The sequence below is a fragment of the Sceloporus occidentalis genome, unplaced genomic scaffold (assembly GCF_023333645.1).
Source record: "Sceloporus occidentalis isolate IW3139 unplaced genomic scaffold, rSceOcc1.0.p SCAF_1, whole genome shotgun sequence".
In the NCBI taxonomy this organism is placed as follows: Eukaryota; Metazoa; Chordata; class Lepidosauria; order Squamata; family Phrynosomatidae; genus Sceloporus; species Sceloporus occidentalis.
In genome coordinates, this window is record NW_028316981.1 from 91,487,728 (window position 1) to 91,504,018 (window position 16,291).

Here is a 16,291-nt window from a genome sequence, read left to right on the forward strand (position 1 = left end):
AGGCCTAGGCTCCCTCCCAGACCAGGAGGAGGAGGAGGCTGCTTCGAACCGCGGCAATCGCCGCGATTCCAAGTGCCCCCCGCGCCCTTCCCGGCCTGGGAGCCGGCCTAGGCGTCCTCCGAAGCCGGGAGGAGGAAGAGGCCACTGGAACCGCGGCGCGATTCCAAGCGGCCCCTGTTCCTCCTCCCGGCTTGGGAGAGAGCCTAGGCGTCCTCCGAAGCCGGGAGGAGGAGGACAGGGTTTGAAAATGTAGGACTTTTTTTTTAATTTCCTAGCCAGGAAATTAAAAAAAAAAAGTCCTACATTTTCAAACCTGGTCCTACATTTGTCCCGGTTTGGAGGTCCTCCATTATGGCAACCCTAGCCAAAGGTGGCACTGAGAGCACTCTCTGTGGGCACATGTGCCATCACCCCAGCACAGAGTTTGCCAGAGTTTGTTACTAGAAAGCCAGAGGGACATGGCACTTTGCAATATATAAGTGGGTTTTGGGTTGCAGTTTGGGCACTCGGCCTCTAAAAGGTTCACCAGCACTGGCCTACAGTATCCTCAGCATCCTGCATGGCTCTATTCCAGGGGTAGGCAACCTTTTTCAGCCGGGGGTCGGGTTGGTGTCCCTCAGACAACTGGGGGGCCGAAGCCGGGGGGTGAAGCTTCCACCCCCGGGGGTGGGGCTGCGTGCCGGGGGTGGAGCTTCCACCCCCAGGGGCAGAGCTTCCACCCCCAGGGGCGGAGCTTCCACCCCCAGGGGCCAGGCCATCTCCTCTTTGCCGGCCCCTGACGGGGCCCCAGGCCCTGTCAGAGGCCGTGAAAGAGCCGGCGGGGACCGCCAGCGTTGGAGGCCTCCCCGTCTTTGCTGGCTCCTGACGCCAGGGGCCCGCTGTCGCCGCCGGAGCCCTCCTGGAGGACCCCAGCGAAGGCAACAGGCCTCTGGGAGGCCCGCTGCCATCGCAGGAGCCCTCCTGGAGGGCCCAAGGGACAGCAACTGGCCTGCCAGGGGCCCTCTGCCACTGTCGGAGCCCTCCTGGAGGGCCCCAGCGACGGCAACTGGCCTCCCAGGGGCCCGCTGCTGCCGCCGGAGCCCTCCTGGAGGACCCCAGCGACTGTAGCTGGCCTCCCAGGGGCCCGCTGCCGCCATCGGAGCCCTGCTGGAGGGCCCCAGCGATGGCAACGGGCATCCCAGAGGCCCGGTGCGGCCCCTGAAGCCCCGTTGCAGGGCCCCGGAGGCCGCAGCGGGCGTCCCAGAGGCCCGGTGCGGCCCCTGAAGCCCCGTTGCAGGGCCCCGGAGGCCGCAGCGGGCGTCCCAGAGGCCCGGTGCGGCCCCTGAAGCCCCGTTGCAGGGCCCCGGAGGCCGCAGCGGGCGTCCCAGAGGCCCGGTGCGGCCCCTGAAGCCCCGTTGCAGGGCCCCGGAGGCCGCAGCGGGCGTCCCAGAGGCCCGATGCGGCCCCTGAAGCCCCGTTGCAGGGCTCCGGAGGCCGCAGCAGGCCTCTTAATGGGCGCCGCCATTTTGCCCTTCAAAATGGCGGCGAAAGCGGCCGAAATCGGCGGCGATTTCGGCGGCAGGAGGGACCAGGTGCTGGTGGAAAGGCGCCTGCGGGCCGGATCCGGCCCGCGGGCCGGAGGTTGCCGACCCCTGCTCTATTCTATTCCATTCTATTCTATTCTATTACGTTCTATTCTATTCTATGGAATCCTGGGATTTGTAGTTTGTTGTGGCACTAGAGCTTTCTGACAAAGAATACTACATATCTCAACAGACTACAAATCAATAATTCCATAGCATTGAGCTATGGCAGTTAAAGTGGTATCAAACGGCCTTAATTCCCCAGCAAGTATTGATGCAGCCTAAAGGCAATTTACCTTTTCAGTAGATTCCAGGAGGCCTTTGTATTGTTTTACCTTATACACACACACAGACACACACACACACAGACATACACACACATTTTCCAGAAGCAGGTGTGGACTTGCAGACACTTCTGGGAGTTTCGCTTCCCCATTTTTTGGGGCGGTGTGGAATGGGGGCTCACACAGATAACTGGCCTATGGTCCACTGCAGTTGTGCTATCTTGCTTTAAGTTACCATAAACATTTTGTTGTGTTTGCTGTAGTTAAATACACAGCTACACACTGAAAGTTATTTCACTTCTTGCAGCTTACATCCAGATTCAACCATCCATATCTTAAAAGTATTTTTTAAAAATCCAAAAAGCAAACTTTAATTTTGCCATTTTACTACACCATTGTGTATAATAAGACTTGAGCATCCGCAGTTTGGGTGTTCACAGGGGGTCCTGAGCAGTGTCCAAAGATTATTATATTTCTATTGAGTTGTTCTATCTGCCATCTCTGTCCTTTGATCTATTAATTTGCTTTTTCATTATCTATTTATTGATGTTGATATTTATGATGATTATTATATTTTAATACTGGAAAATAGAATGATGATGATGATAACCCATCTATCTATCTTCTATGTAAATAAACATGTAAATGTTCATTTGTTCAAAATCTTAAATCTCCAAATGTTCTTCACCGATTGCTTTGAAATTCTGACACAACATTCCATTTGAATACACGCATTTTTTTATATATATATAACTACTATTATATGGATGTCATACCTGTGACAGGTAAAAATGTTTTTTTAAAAAAAACCAGCACCATCTGTTGGACCTAACAGCAACACACGCTATACTAAATATTCGATTGGCGTTTGTAATCACCAACAAAGCTCAGTGCCAATCTTTACAATTGTGCGGTGTAGATCTAGACACGGATTGCTTCTCACATGGACAATTATATGTTGCCTGTTCTAGAGTCAGCAAACCACACAATCTCTATATTTACAAAGACAATGTAACAACAAAAATATTGTATACCCACAAGCATTGTGAAATTAAATATTTCAGAAACGTGTGCTTTCTCTTTTCTTTCTTTTCCATTTAACCAGACTGAGCCACAGCAACGTGTGGCCAGGTACAGCTAGTATTTTAATAATGGAAAATAGAATGTTGAACAGCAGACACAGGATAATCCAAAGACAGCATAGTCAACATCCAGGATGTAGATAAGAGCAGCTGTAAAACTATAAGGATAGAAAATCTGAGCAGAACAACTGATGCATTTTAGAAATATGCTGACAAGTTGGATTTTGGCTTTTGAAAGCGATGAATGGAAACCAGTCTTTTGTTTGTGCAATCAAAGTATAGTATCAAATAATTTTGTTTGGTTCACAGAGCCTGCCTGATGGTTAAGGAAACCATGGCCCTTCCAGCTGTCCTTGATCCTCATTAATCTGGAACACTGGCTATGCTTTGCTGAGGCTGATGAAAACTAGACTACAGTAACAGCTGTAGGACTATACATTCCCCATTCCATCATTGGTTAAAGTCTGATACAGGGTGACTCTTTAAATGTGAAGGTTGGCAACATTTACAAAGTTTCTATATGTTGGAGTCAAAATTATATGGCCCTCTTGTTTGGTTGTAGGGTCCAGCATTCCTCATAATTGTATATGCTGAGAAGACCCGCTGGGAGTTGCAGACCAACAATATCTGAAGGGCTGAACAATTCCTTCTTCTGCTGTAAGTACTGAAATTTAGGTTTTCCTCAAATGTTAGGTTTGGGCAAAGCAGATGTATATGACTGGGGCTAAGAGTTTTACAACTAATTTCTTGTAGGCCTCAACCATTTCACAACATAGGTATGTGCTAGCCTTGATGTAAGCTTTGTAGCATTATGGTGATAAGTGTGCTGTGTAGGATTAACAAACTCTTCTTAATTTATATTATCGACAAATAACCTTTAACAAATTATCATATGCATAAACTAAAGTATTTGGAGCTTTGTTCCAGATTCCCTTCCAACTTTCCACAGAATTGGAACATTTTTATTTGTATGTCATGTCACTTTCAGACTTTTCAAACTGCACTTTGCACAATGAGAGTCTTTTAACTGATGTTTATGATATTGTCATTTTTGGCTAAGATTGTTTTAATCTATTTCTTTTACTATTTTGTATGAATAAAATGCCTCAGGCCTCTTGCCTGTTATTACTGCAGCATGGATAGAATAGAATAGTGAAAAATAAGTGATGTAAAGGATTTTTGAGACAGAGAAAGCTCTGAAGCAGGGGAGGATGGAAATGCATGGCTCTTTAGATGTTGCATCTTGCACCTGTCCTAAGCAGTAAATTCTGAGGCAAAATGGATAATATCCTTAAGGTGGTTGGGGAATTCTGCAGCCCACCACATATTGTCCAACCGCAGCATTCATCAGCATTAACTAGGCTGCCTGGGGCTGCTGGGAACTTAGGCCCGATTTAGACGGGCCTTTGCGGTGCCCCCGTCACGTGCTAGGGGTTGGCTGAGGATGCACCGCCCATATTGGCCTTAACCCTAGCACATGACGGGGGCATCAAAATGGCGGTGCCCTGTACACACAGGTGCCACCATTTTGACGTGACGGATGCTTAGCATCCACATGTCCCAGCGCCATTGTGACACCGCAAGTGCGCCATTGGCGCATTGCGGTGTCACAAAGGTGCCACAAGAAGAACCAGCTTTTTATGAGTTTTTTTTGTTCCATGATGGAACCGTGCGGTTTGGCCACTGCAGCTCCCTCATGGAGCAAACCAGGGTGGCGGGAGACCACCCTTTTTGAGCGGTCTGTATCCCGCCTTAATTTCTGCATTATATGGCCAATTGCAACTACTGGATTAAGCCAGGGTCCTGTTTCTACATTACAGTCTTGTTCTTAATTTCAAGCACAAGATAAAAAAAAAAGTGGTTGTGTGTGTGTGTGTGTGTATTATAGGCTATTTAAATACTTCACTTTCTCGCCAGATGGCACTATATACAAAGACACAGTGCTGTTACTGAATATATTACACAGTCCAAACAGTATTTGTAATGGGGTGTGTCCAAAACCTATTTGTTGTGCAATATAGTGATGATTATGTGATGAGCTGGTTCAATAAACACCACACCTATTACCTAACCTGTTTTTCTGGTTTAATACTCTATTTCCAAGTGTCTGCAGGTCCTCCGCCCCCATATGCTGCTTCTTGTTGTTAACATTAGTTAAACTTGTAAGATGATTCACTTGTGCACCAGAGTCTTATTAGAATCATAGAGCTAGAAGAGACCCATCCAGTCCAACAACCTGCCATGCAGGAATACACAATCAAAACAATCCTGACAGATGTCCATCAAGACAGAAGAAAGAAGGAGATTCCAATATGCAGTGTATTCCACCGTCAAATAGCTATTGCTGTCAGGAAGTTCTTCCTAATGTTTCTGTGGAATCTCTTTTCCTGTAGTTTCAATCCATTGCTCTGTGTCATATTCTCTGGAGCAGCAGAAAACAAATTTGGGGGTAAAACAGATCTCCCCACAGGGGCTTCTTCAAACCACTCCTGAGAAAGCCGGATCAGGGCCGCAGCAACCTCACAGTGCAGTCTCAATCCTCCTTTTTGCTGGCCGAAAAAGGAGCAGCAAAAAACTGGCTTTTCTGACCCGCCATGGCGGGAAGCCAACTTTAAGGAGCTCCAGCAGCATGCAGTGTATAAACACTGCACCACTGGAATGCTCGGAAGCTGGCCTCCGTGTAAAGCTAGGTGGCTTGAAGCCGGCTTCCAGGCATCTCGAGGGTGTGCATCATGTGCATACCACATCTCCAAACCATCTGGAAGCTGGCTTTTTATGGAAGTCTGTTCCAGCCCTTGCAGCATTCTCAATATGACACCCCTTCAAATACCTAACAGAGCTATCGTATCACAGGTTCCTTTCCCCCCTCATGTGCCTTTAGTTGGCTCTAAGAGGTAGTTAAGGCACAGGAGGGTGGGTAAAAAGTGGAAGGGGTTTGCCCTTGCCATCTCTTGAGGCTGAGAGAGTGTGACTTGTGTATTTGGTGTCTTCAAGTCATTTCCAACTTATGGCGACCCTAAACTGAAACTATCATGGAGTTTTCTGGACAAGTTTCATCAGAGGTGGGTTTGCTGTTGCTAGCCTGAGGCTGAGAGAGTGTGCCTTGGTTCCACCCTCAGAAGTCCTTCACCCTCCGGAAGGCAGAAGCTCCACCCCCAGAAGTCCATGTCTCTAAAAGGTTTACCATCACTGACATAGGCCATCCACCCTACTCACCAAATCTTGTTCCATCTGACTATTTCCTGTTTCCAAACTTTAAAAAGAGTTTGAAAGAATGGAAATTTTTGTAACATTCAGAGGTGACAGCAGCAGAAGAGTAGTATTTCAGTTACCAGACATCAGAATTTTTGGGGGGAAGGGTTAAAGAAACTTAAGAAACTATGTGCCAAGCGTGTCAAACTTCAGGGTGAATATGTTGAATAGCATGTAGATTTCATGGCTCTAGGTAAATTGCTGTTTTGAGCCATGGGACCTCCTGAAAAATATTTTAGCATTTTGTGGGAGGAGGGGTTTCAAATGAAAAAAAAAAAAAGGGGGGGGGAGTACTGAGAACTTGGGAACCTCATCACACAAGACCCCCCAATCTGGCATATGCAGCACATGGGCCTTACACTGAGTCTTTGCCTTGATATATGTTGTTTGATAACAATCTGTCTCAATATGCAGGCCTTTTGGACATGCAGTATCTGTTTTAGAGGGGTGTAGATTGGTGCATGGGGCAGGAGAAACTGGTGGGGGTAGGGTTGCCATAACTCAGGACCTCCAAACCGGGAAAAATGTAGGACAAAAATTATGAAATGTAGGACACTTTTTTTTTTAAATGGAGCCTCCATTTAAAAAAAAAACATGTCCTACATTTCATAATGCAATCACTGGTGGCCCCACATGCTCCTTCCCGGCCTCTGCGGAGGCCTCGGTCTCCTCAGAGGCCGAGAAAGAGGGCGCGGGGCCTCTGGCGATCGCCAGGGCCTCCCCTCGTTCTTGGTCTCTGCAGAGACCAGGAAAGAAGGCGCGGGACCTCTGGCGATTGCCAGGGCCTGCCCTCCATCTCAGCCTCCGAGGAGACCGAGAAGGAGGGCGCGAGGCCTCTGGCGATCGCCAGGGCCTGCCCTCCTTCTCGGCCTCCGCGGAGACCAGGAAAGAGGGCGGGAGCCGCTGGCGATCGCCAGGGCCTGCCCTCCTTCTCAGCCTCCGCAGAGGCCGAGAAAGAGGGCGCGGGGCCGCAGGGAGGCAGGGAGGGTGGCACGGCCGCGCGCAGGAGGCACTGCCTCCCCCTTCGCCTCCTCCGCCCACGGCCTCGCTGTCCTCCTCCGTGCGGCCATGCGAGGTGGAGGAGGAGGAGGAGGGCAGCGAGGCCCCACGGGTTGCAGCGCAACCCCGCTGCAACCGGGGTTGTTCCGGTTTTTGGCGGCACCCGTGACGTGAGCGGGCAGGTGCCGCCAAAACCAGGAAAATCCCGGTTGCAGCCGGGTTATGGCAACCCTAGGTGGGGGAGAAATGCCTGGTACATTTTTTAACAAGAAGCCATTCCACATCAGAGCACTGCAGTCTATATGATGCCAAGAGTAGCTTTCATTCCCTACTTTTATTTGCGTTAAAGATATTTATTTCCTGATATGACTTGCTTTATTTTAAACATTAACCATTGTTTAATATCTCTGTAGTGATAGTGGTAATGGATACATATTCTTGCTTGTAGCCTAGGTAGTAGACGCTGGCTCTGAGGTGGCAAGAAGGACTAATCCAAAATCAGAGAGAAACATAAATCAGTACAAGCTGATTCTCCCTTATCCAGAATTCCAAAATCTGAAATACTCCAAAATTGTCCACATGCGTAGCTGAGATAGTGACACCTTTGCTTTCTGATGGTTCGTTGTACACACACATTGTTTCAAGCACAACATTATTAAAAAACATTATGTAGAAAATTACCTTCAGGCTATGGGCATAAGGTGTATATGAAACAAAAATGAATGTAATGTTTAGACTAGGGTCCCATTTCCATGATATCTCATTATGTGTATGCAAATACTACAAAATAATAATAAAAAAGCTCCAAAATCCTAAACAGTTCGGGTCCCATATTTCAGATAAAGGAGACTCAACCTGTATATCCTTTGTCTTGTGATTTAATTAATCTCTTTATTTTTACATTCCCTTAGAATTAATTGCATATTAATGGAAGATGGTGCTGTCAGTGGCTATGATGAATATAAGTACCAGAGACAATGTGATAGTTGCAGAAACGGATTATTGCTCCCGATAGGCAGCTGGTTGGATGCTGTGTGCACTAAATAATAGACCACCGTATATACTCAACTATAAGTCGAGAAATTTTTGCCCCAAAATGGCGTCCAAAATCCCTGGTAGACATATATGGGGCAATGCGGTAATTTGACGAAGCCTCTCCGCAGCTGGGCTGCCTCTGCAAGTGATAGCCCAGCTGGGGAAGCACTGGGAAGGGTGACCAATAGCCCCGCAGCCCCCCCCCCTTAGCTCGGCTCCCTCCGACAGGAAAAGCCCAGCGAGGGAGACAATCACACGCCCTGCAGCCTCTCTTTGGCCAGGCTCTTTCCCTAGAGAAGGGGCCTGGCTGAGGAGACGCCGAGGAGGGTGATCGCCTTCCCAAAAGCTTCTCCCTGGCTGGGCTTCTTTTGCAGGGAAAAGCCCAGTGAGGTAGACGCTGAGGAGGGCATGTGCTTGCCAGCAGCCTCTCCCCAGCTGGGCTGCCCGCTCAATCTGACTCTCGACGTATCCACAGGTCATATAAAAATCCATATTTTTGGCCCCAAAAGTTGACCTCAACTTATACATGAGGTTGACTTGTACACGACTATATACGGTAGATAAGCCTTTGTTCAGATCCAGTGTGGCCCTTCTTAAGTTTGTACATTCTTACATGTCTTGTTTTTTGTAAATTGCCTGTTTCCAGGTCCAAAGGCTTACAATGAACAAACACTAGAAAATTTTCTTTAAAAATCAATACGTGGATTTCAGTTTTGCTCCTTCTTGTCTTGGCAGTTATGCTTCATTAGCTTTCCAAGGCAACACAAATCTGGAGTTAACCAGAAGTGGATAACAAGGTGTTAAATAGAAGTGGGCAATTTGTGGCCTTCCAGATGTTGTTGGATTGCAGTTCCCATCAGCCCTAGCCCATGTAGCCATTTCTGAGGGAAGCTGGAAGTCTATCAGCTTTTCCTGATCACAAACAGTCTATCCTTGTTTGCCAGAGTTATAAAAGACAAAAGGGCTACGTTCTTCAGTAATCAAGTAACATTGAAATCAGTTGTTAAAATTTGAATTTCATCATAATAATCACCATAAAGTCTCCTAGTGCATCACAGATTATAACATGATTAATTGCACAGAAACAGAACCATATCTACTCAGAAACAGTAAGTTCCATTGAGCTGAATGGACTTTACTCAGAAGTGTATGATGCAAGATTGCCACTTTAGAGTATTTATCATGGCAATGGGCAACTGAGATAAACAACAAAAGGAAACTGCCAAAGGAAAACAAGCAAAATGCCCAAATGCATAACAACTGAAGCAGGCAGCAACTTGAGGTGGGGGAGAGAGAAATTAAGAAATCGTGTATTTCTGTATAGCCCTCCCCCTTCAAAATGTGGCCTTCTTTTAAAAAAAATGTGTTATACATTTTCTTGAAAGCAAAACTCATTCCTTTAACACTTGAGAGGCAATTAGCAACCAGAGAACATTGAATTTCTTGGGAAATCTGCGTATTGCTACATCTGGAAAAACATGTAGGTGTCCTATATATGTGTCCTGGATCTGAAGATACCAAATTTAGCTGTAATGGGAATCTTAAACTAGAGACAGTGAAGGACTGGGACTGGACTGGAACATGTATGACCAGTGTTAATAGAACAATTGTCATTTTTAGTATTCCATTTCACTCTGGTCCTACCTCCTTAAATACCAGTGGCGCTTTTGCTCTGAGAATATTGTTCTCCAAATATCTGAGGAAGTAAATTATGATCAATCAAAGGCCGTGTTAAAATAAACATCTTAGTAAAATAAAAATTTAAGTTGCTAAAAAAACATTTAAAACGTTTTGTTTTATTATAACACTACATGCAAAGGTCTCCAGCAGCTCATTTGGGTACTGGGGAGCCTCTTGCCATAAACAGCACCTTGATTCAGTGTATGAGACCTACATTTGATTAGTTTTTTAAAATTTCTGCTGGCACTTTGACATTAAACATTCAAAAGTACATATCCAGCAGAATCTTTACAAAACCATATCTTTTTTATCAGATCGTTAGGGCTATGCTATTAAATAGTAGGTATATAGCTCTTTGACTTTCAGCTTTGATGGGTTTGTTTATCCTGATCCATGCTGCTTGTACAAATACAATGATGAAAAACATTTCTGAGTATCCAGTTTACAAAAATCAGTCAGTTCTATTCAAATACACACTCTCTCTCTCTCTCTACATATATATGTGTGTGTGTGTGTGTGTGTGTGTGTGTGTGTGTGTGTATGAGAAAAGGAATCCTGTTGTATCATTTAGGAAAAAAAATCTAGCAGAATTCAACTGATAAATCGGATGAAGTGGACTAGAGTCCAGGAAATATTTTACTAGAAATTTGTTTTCCTCAATATATCTCAAAGGTATTCCAGGAATCCTTTATAGTTTTTTTATTAGTGAATAAGGCCATTCTACTATTTGGCCCTCCTACGGAGGTTAACATGGTGTAGTGGTTTGAGCCTTGGACAGTAACTCTGCAAACCAGGATTTGACCCCAACTCATGACATTGGGCAAGTCACACTCTCTCAGTCTCAGGGGAAGACAAAAGCAAACCCCCTCTGAAAAAATCTTGCCAAGAAACCCTTATGAAGTCAGAAACTGCTTGAAGGCACATAACAACAACAGTGGAAGGCCTAATAAAATGCCCTGGGTTTGTATCCTGTTTTGTGAATTGTCGCTGTACTTATTTTACATACATTTAAGTTTTATCATTATTATCAGTCTGTATTTTTGTAATTAATGCCTCTCTATTTTATTTTACTTATGGCAACCCTAAGATGACCCTACCACGGGGTTTTCTTTCTTCAGAGAGGGTTTGCCATTGCCATCCACTGAGGTTGAGAGTGTGATGCCGAGGTCACCAAGTGGGTTTCCATGGCTGAGCCAGAATTCAAACCCTGGCCTCCAGAATCATATTCCAACACTCAAACCATTCCACCAGGCTGGCTCTGTCTTACAATAGTATGCTCAGTTTTAACAGAGAAATGACAAAAGAATTCTTAATGGGTCTGATAATCCATTAAAGCATATACAACAGTAAATCTGTTAAGTCTTTAGAGTACCACCAGAATTTATTTCTTTTTGGGGGGATAGACCCTGCAGTGTTCCTCTGCATTCTGGAATTCTAATTTCAGAAGAAAGCAAGGGAACGTCTTTAATGCTGCTGGAATATGCCATCAATTCATTTCTCAGTGTACAAATAGTCTGTTACAGTTTACAGGCATGTGAAAAAAAGCCTACAGTGAAACCTGAAAGCAGAAAGGGAACTGATTCTGCATGAAACCCCTCTTTGTGATGCAGATGTGTTACACAGGTTGCCATAGTAGTTGCATTCATAACAAAAGGAGGCCAGCTGCAGGGCAGAAGTAGGTCAGACTGGTCTAAATAATACTCACTTTGATCAGAAAAACATCCAGATCAGTGAGGAAAGAGGAGGAGGAGAAGTGGGAAGGACAGAGGCAAGAGTTAAGGATGCAAAGCTGTTGTGTCAACTGGTTTGCAGTTCTCTTCAGGCCAAGAAATAGATCCAGGGGCAACCTAGCAATTGTGTATTCATACTGTTCTTTAAAATTGTAGTAAGACAAACCAGAAACAATGTGTAATAAAACAAGAAACAGGTAACTTGCCTTTATGATCCAAATCCCTCTCAAATGATAGGCAATTCCTTTGCCTATTTTAAAAATATTTTATTACATTGTGATACAAATCACATTTATACAGAACATTAAATTTTTGACTTCCTACTGTTCAGTTGTTGACTAAATTCTCAATTTATATCACTTACACTGATGTTCTGCTATGGACATTCTACTGCTCAATATGGTTTATCTAATCTGTCATGTCCATTATCAATAAAGTACTCCATTTTCTCTCAGATATGCATTCAGCATTATTCTCAAAGTTCCAAAGTGTCTTCTCCTTTAATAGTCTTGTTAGTTTGTCCATTTCAACATAGTCGCATAACTTCAATATTCTTGGTGTGTTTTCACTTCTCACCAGTGTTGAGTGTATACTAATCTAGCTGTCTTTATCATATACAATACTGTATTATTATTTCCTGTTCTTTTCCTAAATTATCATAAAATATATTTATCAAATGTAATTCTGGTTTCAATTGAAACTTTATTTTCAAATTTTCTTGCATTGTTTTGTGAATTTGGATTCAGTATTACCTTGCTTTTTTGCAGGACCACCACTTTGCATATTTATTTTACTTGAAGCATGTCCCTCCCTTGGATAAGGCTCTCAGCCAGAAACTTGCAAGGAAAGCCCCATGATAGGGTTGCCTTTAGGGTTGACATAAATTGGAAATTACATGAAGGCACATAACAACAAGATATATCTCATTATTATTGAACTTCCACATGTGAAGTGCTTTAAAAGCAGTCAAATGACGATCCATTTGACAAAGTTTTCACAATATCCTGGGGGATGTTGGGCAACTATTTGGGAGTTATGGTTTTCAATTAAACCAGTACAGTTTGGGGTGAGCAAATTGGCTGATTTGACAAGAATTTCATATTTTGTAATACAAATGTCACCAATTAAAAAATGGCACATGGATTTCTGGATTGTTTTTTTTTCCCTAGACTAGACTCATCCTGTTTTTGTAGCTCAGCACAATATATCTGAACTACAAATGCAAGAAACAACACATAAAGGGAAATGCATAACCATCTCTGTAGATTCTGCATGCTTCCTATAGATTCTTCCATGTAGACAGCACCATCCAAATTCACTTTGTTGCTGCACACCATATCTACCATGTAGAGGATTAAGAACACCCTTTTCCGGCCATGTGCCTTCCACATGTGGGGGACTGCAATTTCCCAAATCCCCAGTCAGCATGGTTGACCCAAGGGGAAAAATGGATGTATATCTGGACCCAACCAGAATATATCAGTTGCAATTTTCCATCCTTTAAGATCACATATTAATAAATAACTGAATAATTAATTAATTAGCAGATGTGCAGGTTACCCCATAACTGTCAAACATATACAGTCAGCCCTTCTTATACACGGATTTTTTATACATGGATTCAAGCATCCACAGTTTGAAAATGTTAAAAAAAAGTATAAATTTCAAATATCAAGCCTTGATTTTCCATTTTTATAAGGGACACCATTTTGCTATGTCATTATATTTAATGGGACTTGAGCATCCAGGGATTTTGTTATCCACGGGGGATCTTGGAACCAAACCCCAGCATATAAAAAGGGTCCACTGTACTTGTATATTACACATACTTTACACAATCCTGATCCCAGGTAGGAAGTAAATTATGTTACCAAGCAGATGAATCACTGAGTTGTTGGCTGATAACCTTAGAGCAACTATATGCTCACTTGTGCATTTATGGCAGGCAAAAATACGATTGGCCAAAATAAGAAGAGCAATTGTGATACACTGCAAGCTTCATGATGACATGAGTCAATCAACATGATGTCAGGCATAATTTCAGAGGGCTTATGTGTGTATCCAAAGGCAACAGTTTCTTTCCAGTTCTGAACCACTTTATATCAGAGGTTTCAGCTGAAGCAAGAACTTTAGCAGTTACAACAAAGTGCAGTTTGGTGAGCCAATTATTTTAAGAACTTGAAAAAATTGTGTTTGTATAGATGGGTGTGTTTTGTGACTGGTGAATGTTCTGCTTACCAGTGCCTTATTGGAACATCTGTTAATCAGTATAGCAAAGTGGCCAGATGAAAGTTCACAAAATAATTACACAAGATGTCCTTATCAAACCAAGATGGGGTGGGCTCCCATTACTAGTCCCAGCTTCTGTCAACCTAGCAGTTCAAAAACATGCAAATGCAAGTAGATAAATAGGCACAACTTAAGTGGGAAGGGTTAAGTGTTCAGTGTAGTCATGCTGGGCTAATGACTACAAGAGCAGTCCTCCAACAACACTGGTTCTTCGGCTTAGAAATGGAAATGAGCACCGCCCCCTATGACTAGACATTCATGTCAAGGGACTACCTTTACTTTTAGAGCAGACTCTCTTGGAAGAATAAGACATGGAGGATACCTCTAGAGATGGGGACAGGATTCAGGAGGCAAACACGGGAGGCAGACACTTGGAAGGATTTGATACACAGAAGCAGAAATATCAAGAACCATGCTTCACAGTCAATTCCAAGCTGTTGCCTTAATCCACCCCTATGAGGCACTGGAATAGGGACAACAGCTTCAGTCCTCAGAGAACATGGAGGTAACCTTGGAGAATAGAACAGCTCTTGCTTATTCCCTGATGAAGCAGAGAGTTATGGTGATGGAAGGTAATTCACTGCTGAGAGAACAGAAGCAGTGACATGCAGAGTTCATAAGATGTTTTTAGAAGTGCACTGTCCCCCTGGGACAAAGATCCATGAGGAAACAGAACTTATCAAACCCACCACCATTCCCCCTTCCTGCTGATCTATGCGGGGGGAAATGATAATGCAAGATGTAGCTTTCAACATATTGCAAAGGACTGTGTGGATCTGGGGAGGAAGCTGAAAGATCTTGGGGGCACAGTTGTTATTTCATCAGCCCTTCCTTTTGAAGACATGGTCTAGGAAGAGGGAGAATACTATAAGTAAATAACTTTCTCTACAGATGATACTATCTGGAAAGATTTACTTCTTTGCCTGTACTTTCATGATGAAGTGCTACTAGCAGAATATGGGCTGTATCTCACAGTGGTTGAAACCTGATCAGGAGGGCTTTGAACTAAATTACTGGGGGAGGAGAGAGACAATACAGCAGAGGGCAGGAAGACGTCAAGTACTGAAGACAATTGCCTCAATGATATGGAGAAATCAAGGAGATAGTACTGGAACCCAACACTGAGTAGAAGAAAAGACAAAGAAGCACCTGTGGAGAATGACACATGGTCTAAAATGTCTATAGAGCATGGGAAACAATCAAGATAAGTCTGATTTCTTAATAGAGGAAGGCAAACAGGATTTATTAAGCATCACTGAAACCTAGTGGGATGAGTCTCACAACTGGAATGTAGCAGTAGAAGGGGGGTACCTATTCCACAAGCAGGAATAGGAAAGGAGGAATTGAAATAGCTTTATGTATCAATGATGTGCACACCTATGAGGGATGCCATGCTTTAAAGCACGGAAAGCAGGAAAACAACATAAAAATTAAGAGGAAAGAACAATGACATCTAGTATTGTGGGCATCTATTATAGACCACCACCCCTCAGCCAGACTGAAGACTTGGATGATATCTTCTTAGATTAAATTATCATACATTCAAATAGAAGAGTTATAATGGTAATGGGAGAATTCATCCACCCCAATATGTGTTATAAGTCAATCTTTTCCAGGAATGTAAGATCCAACAAATTTCTCACGAGTCTTGCAAACAATTTATTTGTCCAGAAGATAGAGGGGGCAACATGTGGGTCAAATATTTTGAATTTGATCCTAACAGAGATTAACTGATGATCTACAGGTGGAAGTAGTAGGATCCTTGAGTAGGAGTGGCCACATTTTCCTGGAATTTTTTAAGCAGAGGAAAAGGGAGCCATAAGTAGTCAGTCATGAATTCTGGGCTTTAAGACAGCTGGTTTCTGTAAACCTAGTGAAATATTGGGTGAGATCCCATGGACAAAAATGCTGAAAGGGAAGGGAGTGTATGATGTATGGGAATTTCTTAAAAGCAAGAAGTTGGAATCACAACTGCAAATCCAATTCCAATGCAAAAGAAAAGTGGAGCCAGCATGGTATAGTGGTTTGAGGGTTGGATTACAATTCTAGGGATTGGGGTTTGATTCCTTCCTGAACCATGGAAATCCACTGGGTGACCTTGGGCAAGTCACACACCAGAAAACTCCATGACAGATTCACCTTAAGGTTACTATTAGTCAGGAATGACTTGAAGGCAACAACAACAACAATCTAAAAATACCAGGATGGAGGTATAAAACCTTGGAGGCAGAGGGGGAAAAGATGAGGCAGTATCTGCTGGACTTAATCCCTTCTTTCATTGCTATTCCTTTTTTCTTGTGTGTCCTGTCTTATTTAGATTGTAAGCCTGAGGGCAGGGAACTGTCAAATTAACAATTTGTAAGGATGGTGGCTAAACA

The 16,291-nt window shown here is 43.8% G+C and overlaps 1 protein-coding gene across 2 annotated transcripts in view; it reads left to right on the top strand.

The window, feature by feature from the left end:
- The first annotated feature begins 14,214 nt into the window (after positions 1-14,214).
- LOC149321813 (sperm annulus positioning complex subunit Chibby3-like) overlaps positions 14,215-16,291 on the top strand; it is a 30,917-nt gene continuing 28,840 nt past the window's right edge. For both annotated transcript variants that reach the window (XM_089529134.1, XM_089529125.1), the window contains exon 1: positions 14,215-14,418. In XM_089529134.1, coding sequence (XP_089385260.1) covers positions 14,369-14,418 — 50 coding nt within the window. In that variant the 5' untranslated portion in view covers positions 14,215-14,368. The remainder of the gene's footprint in view (positions 14,419-16,291) is intronic.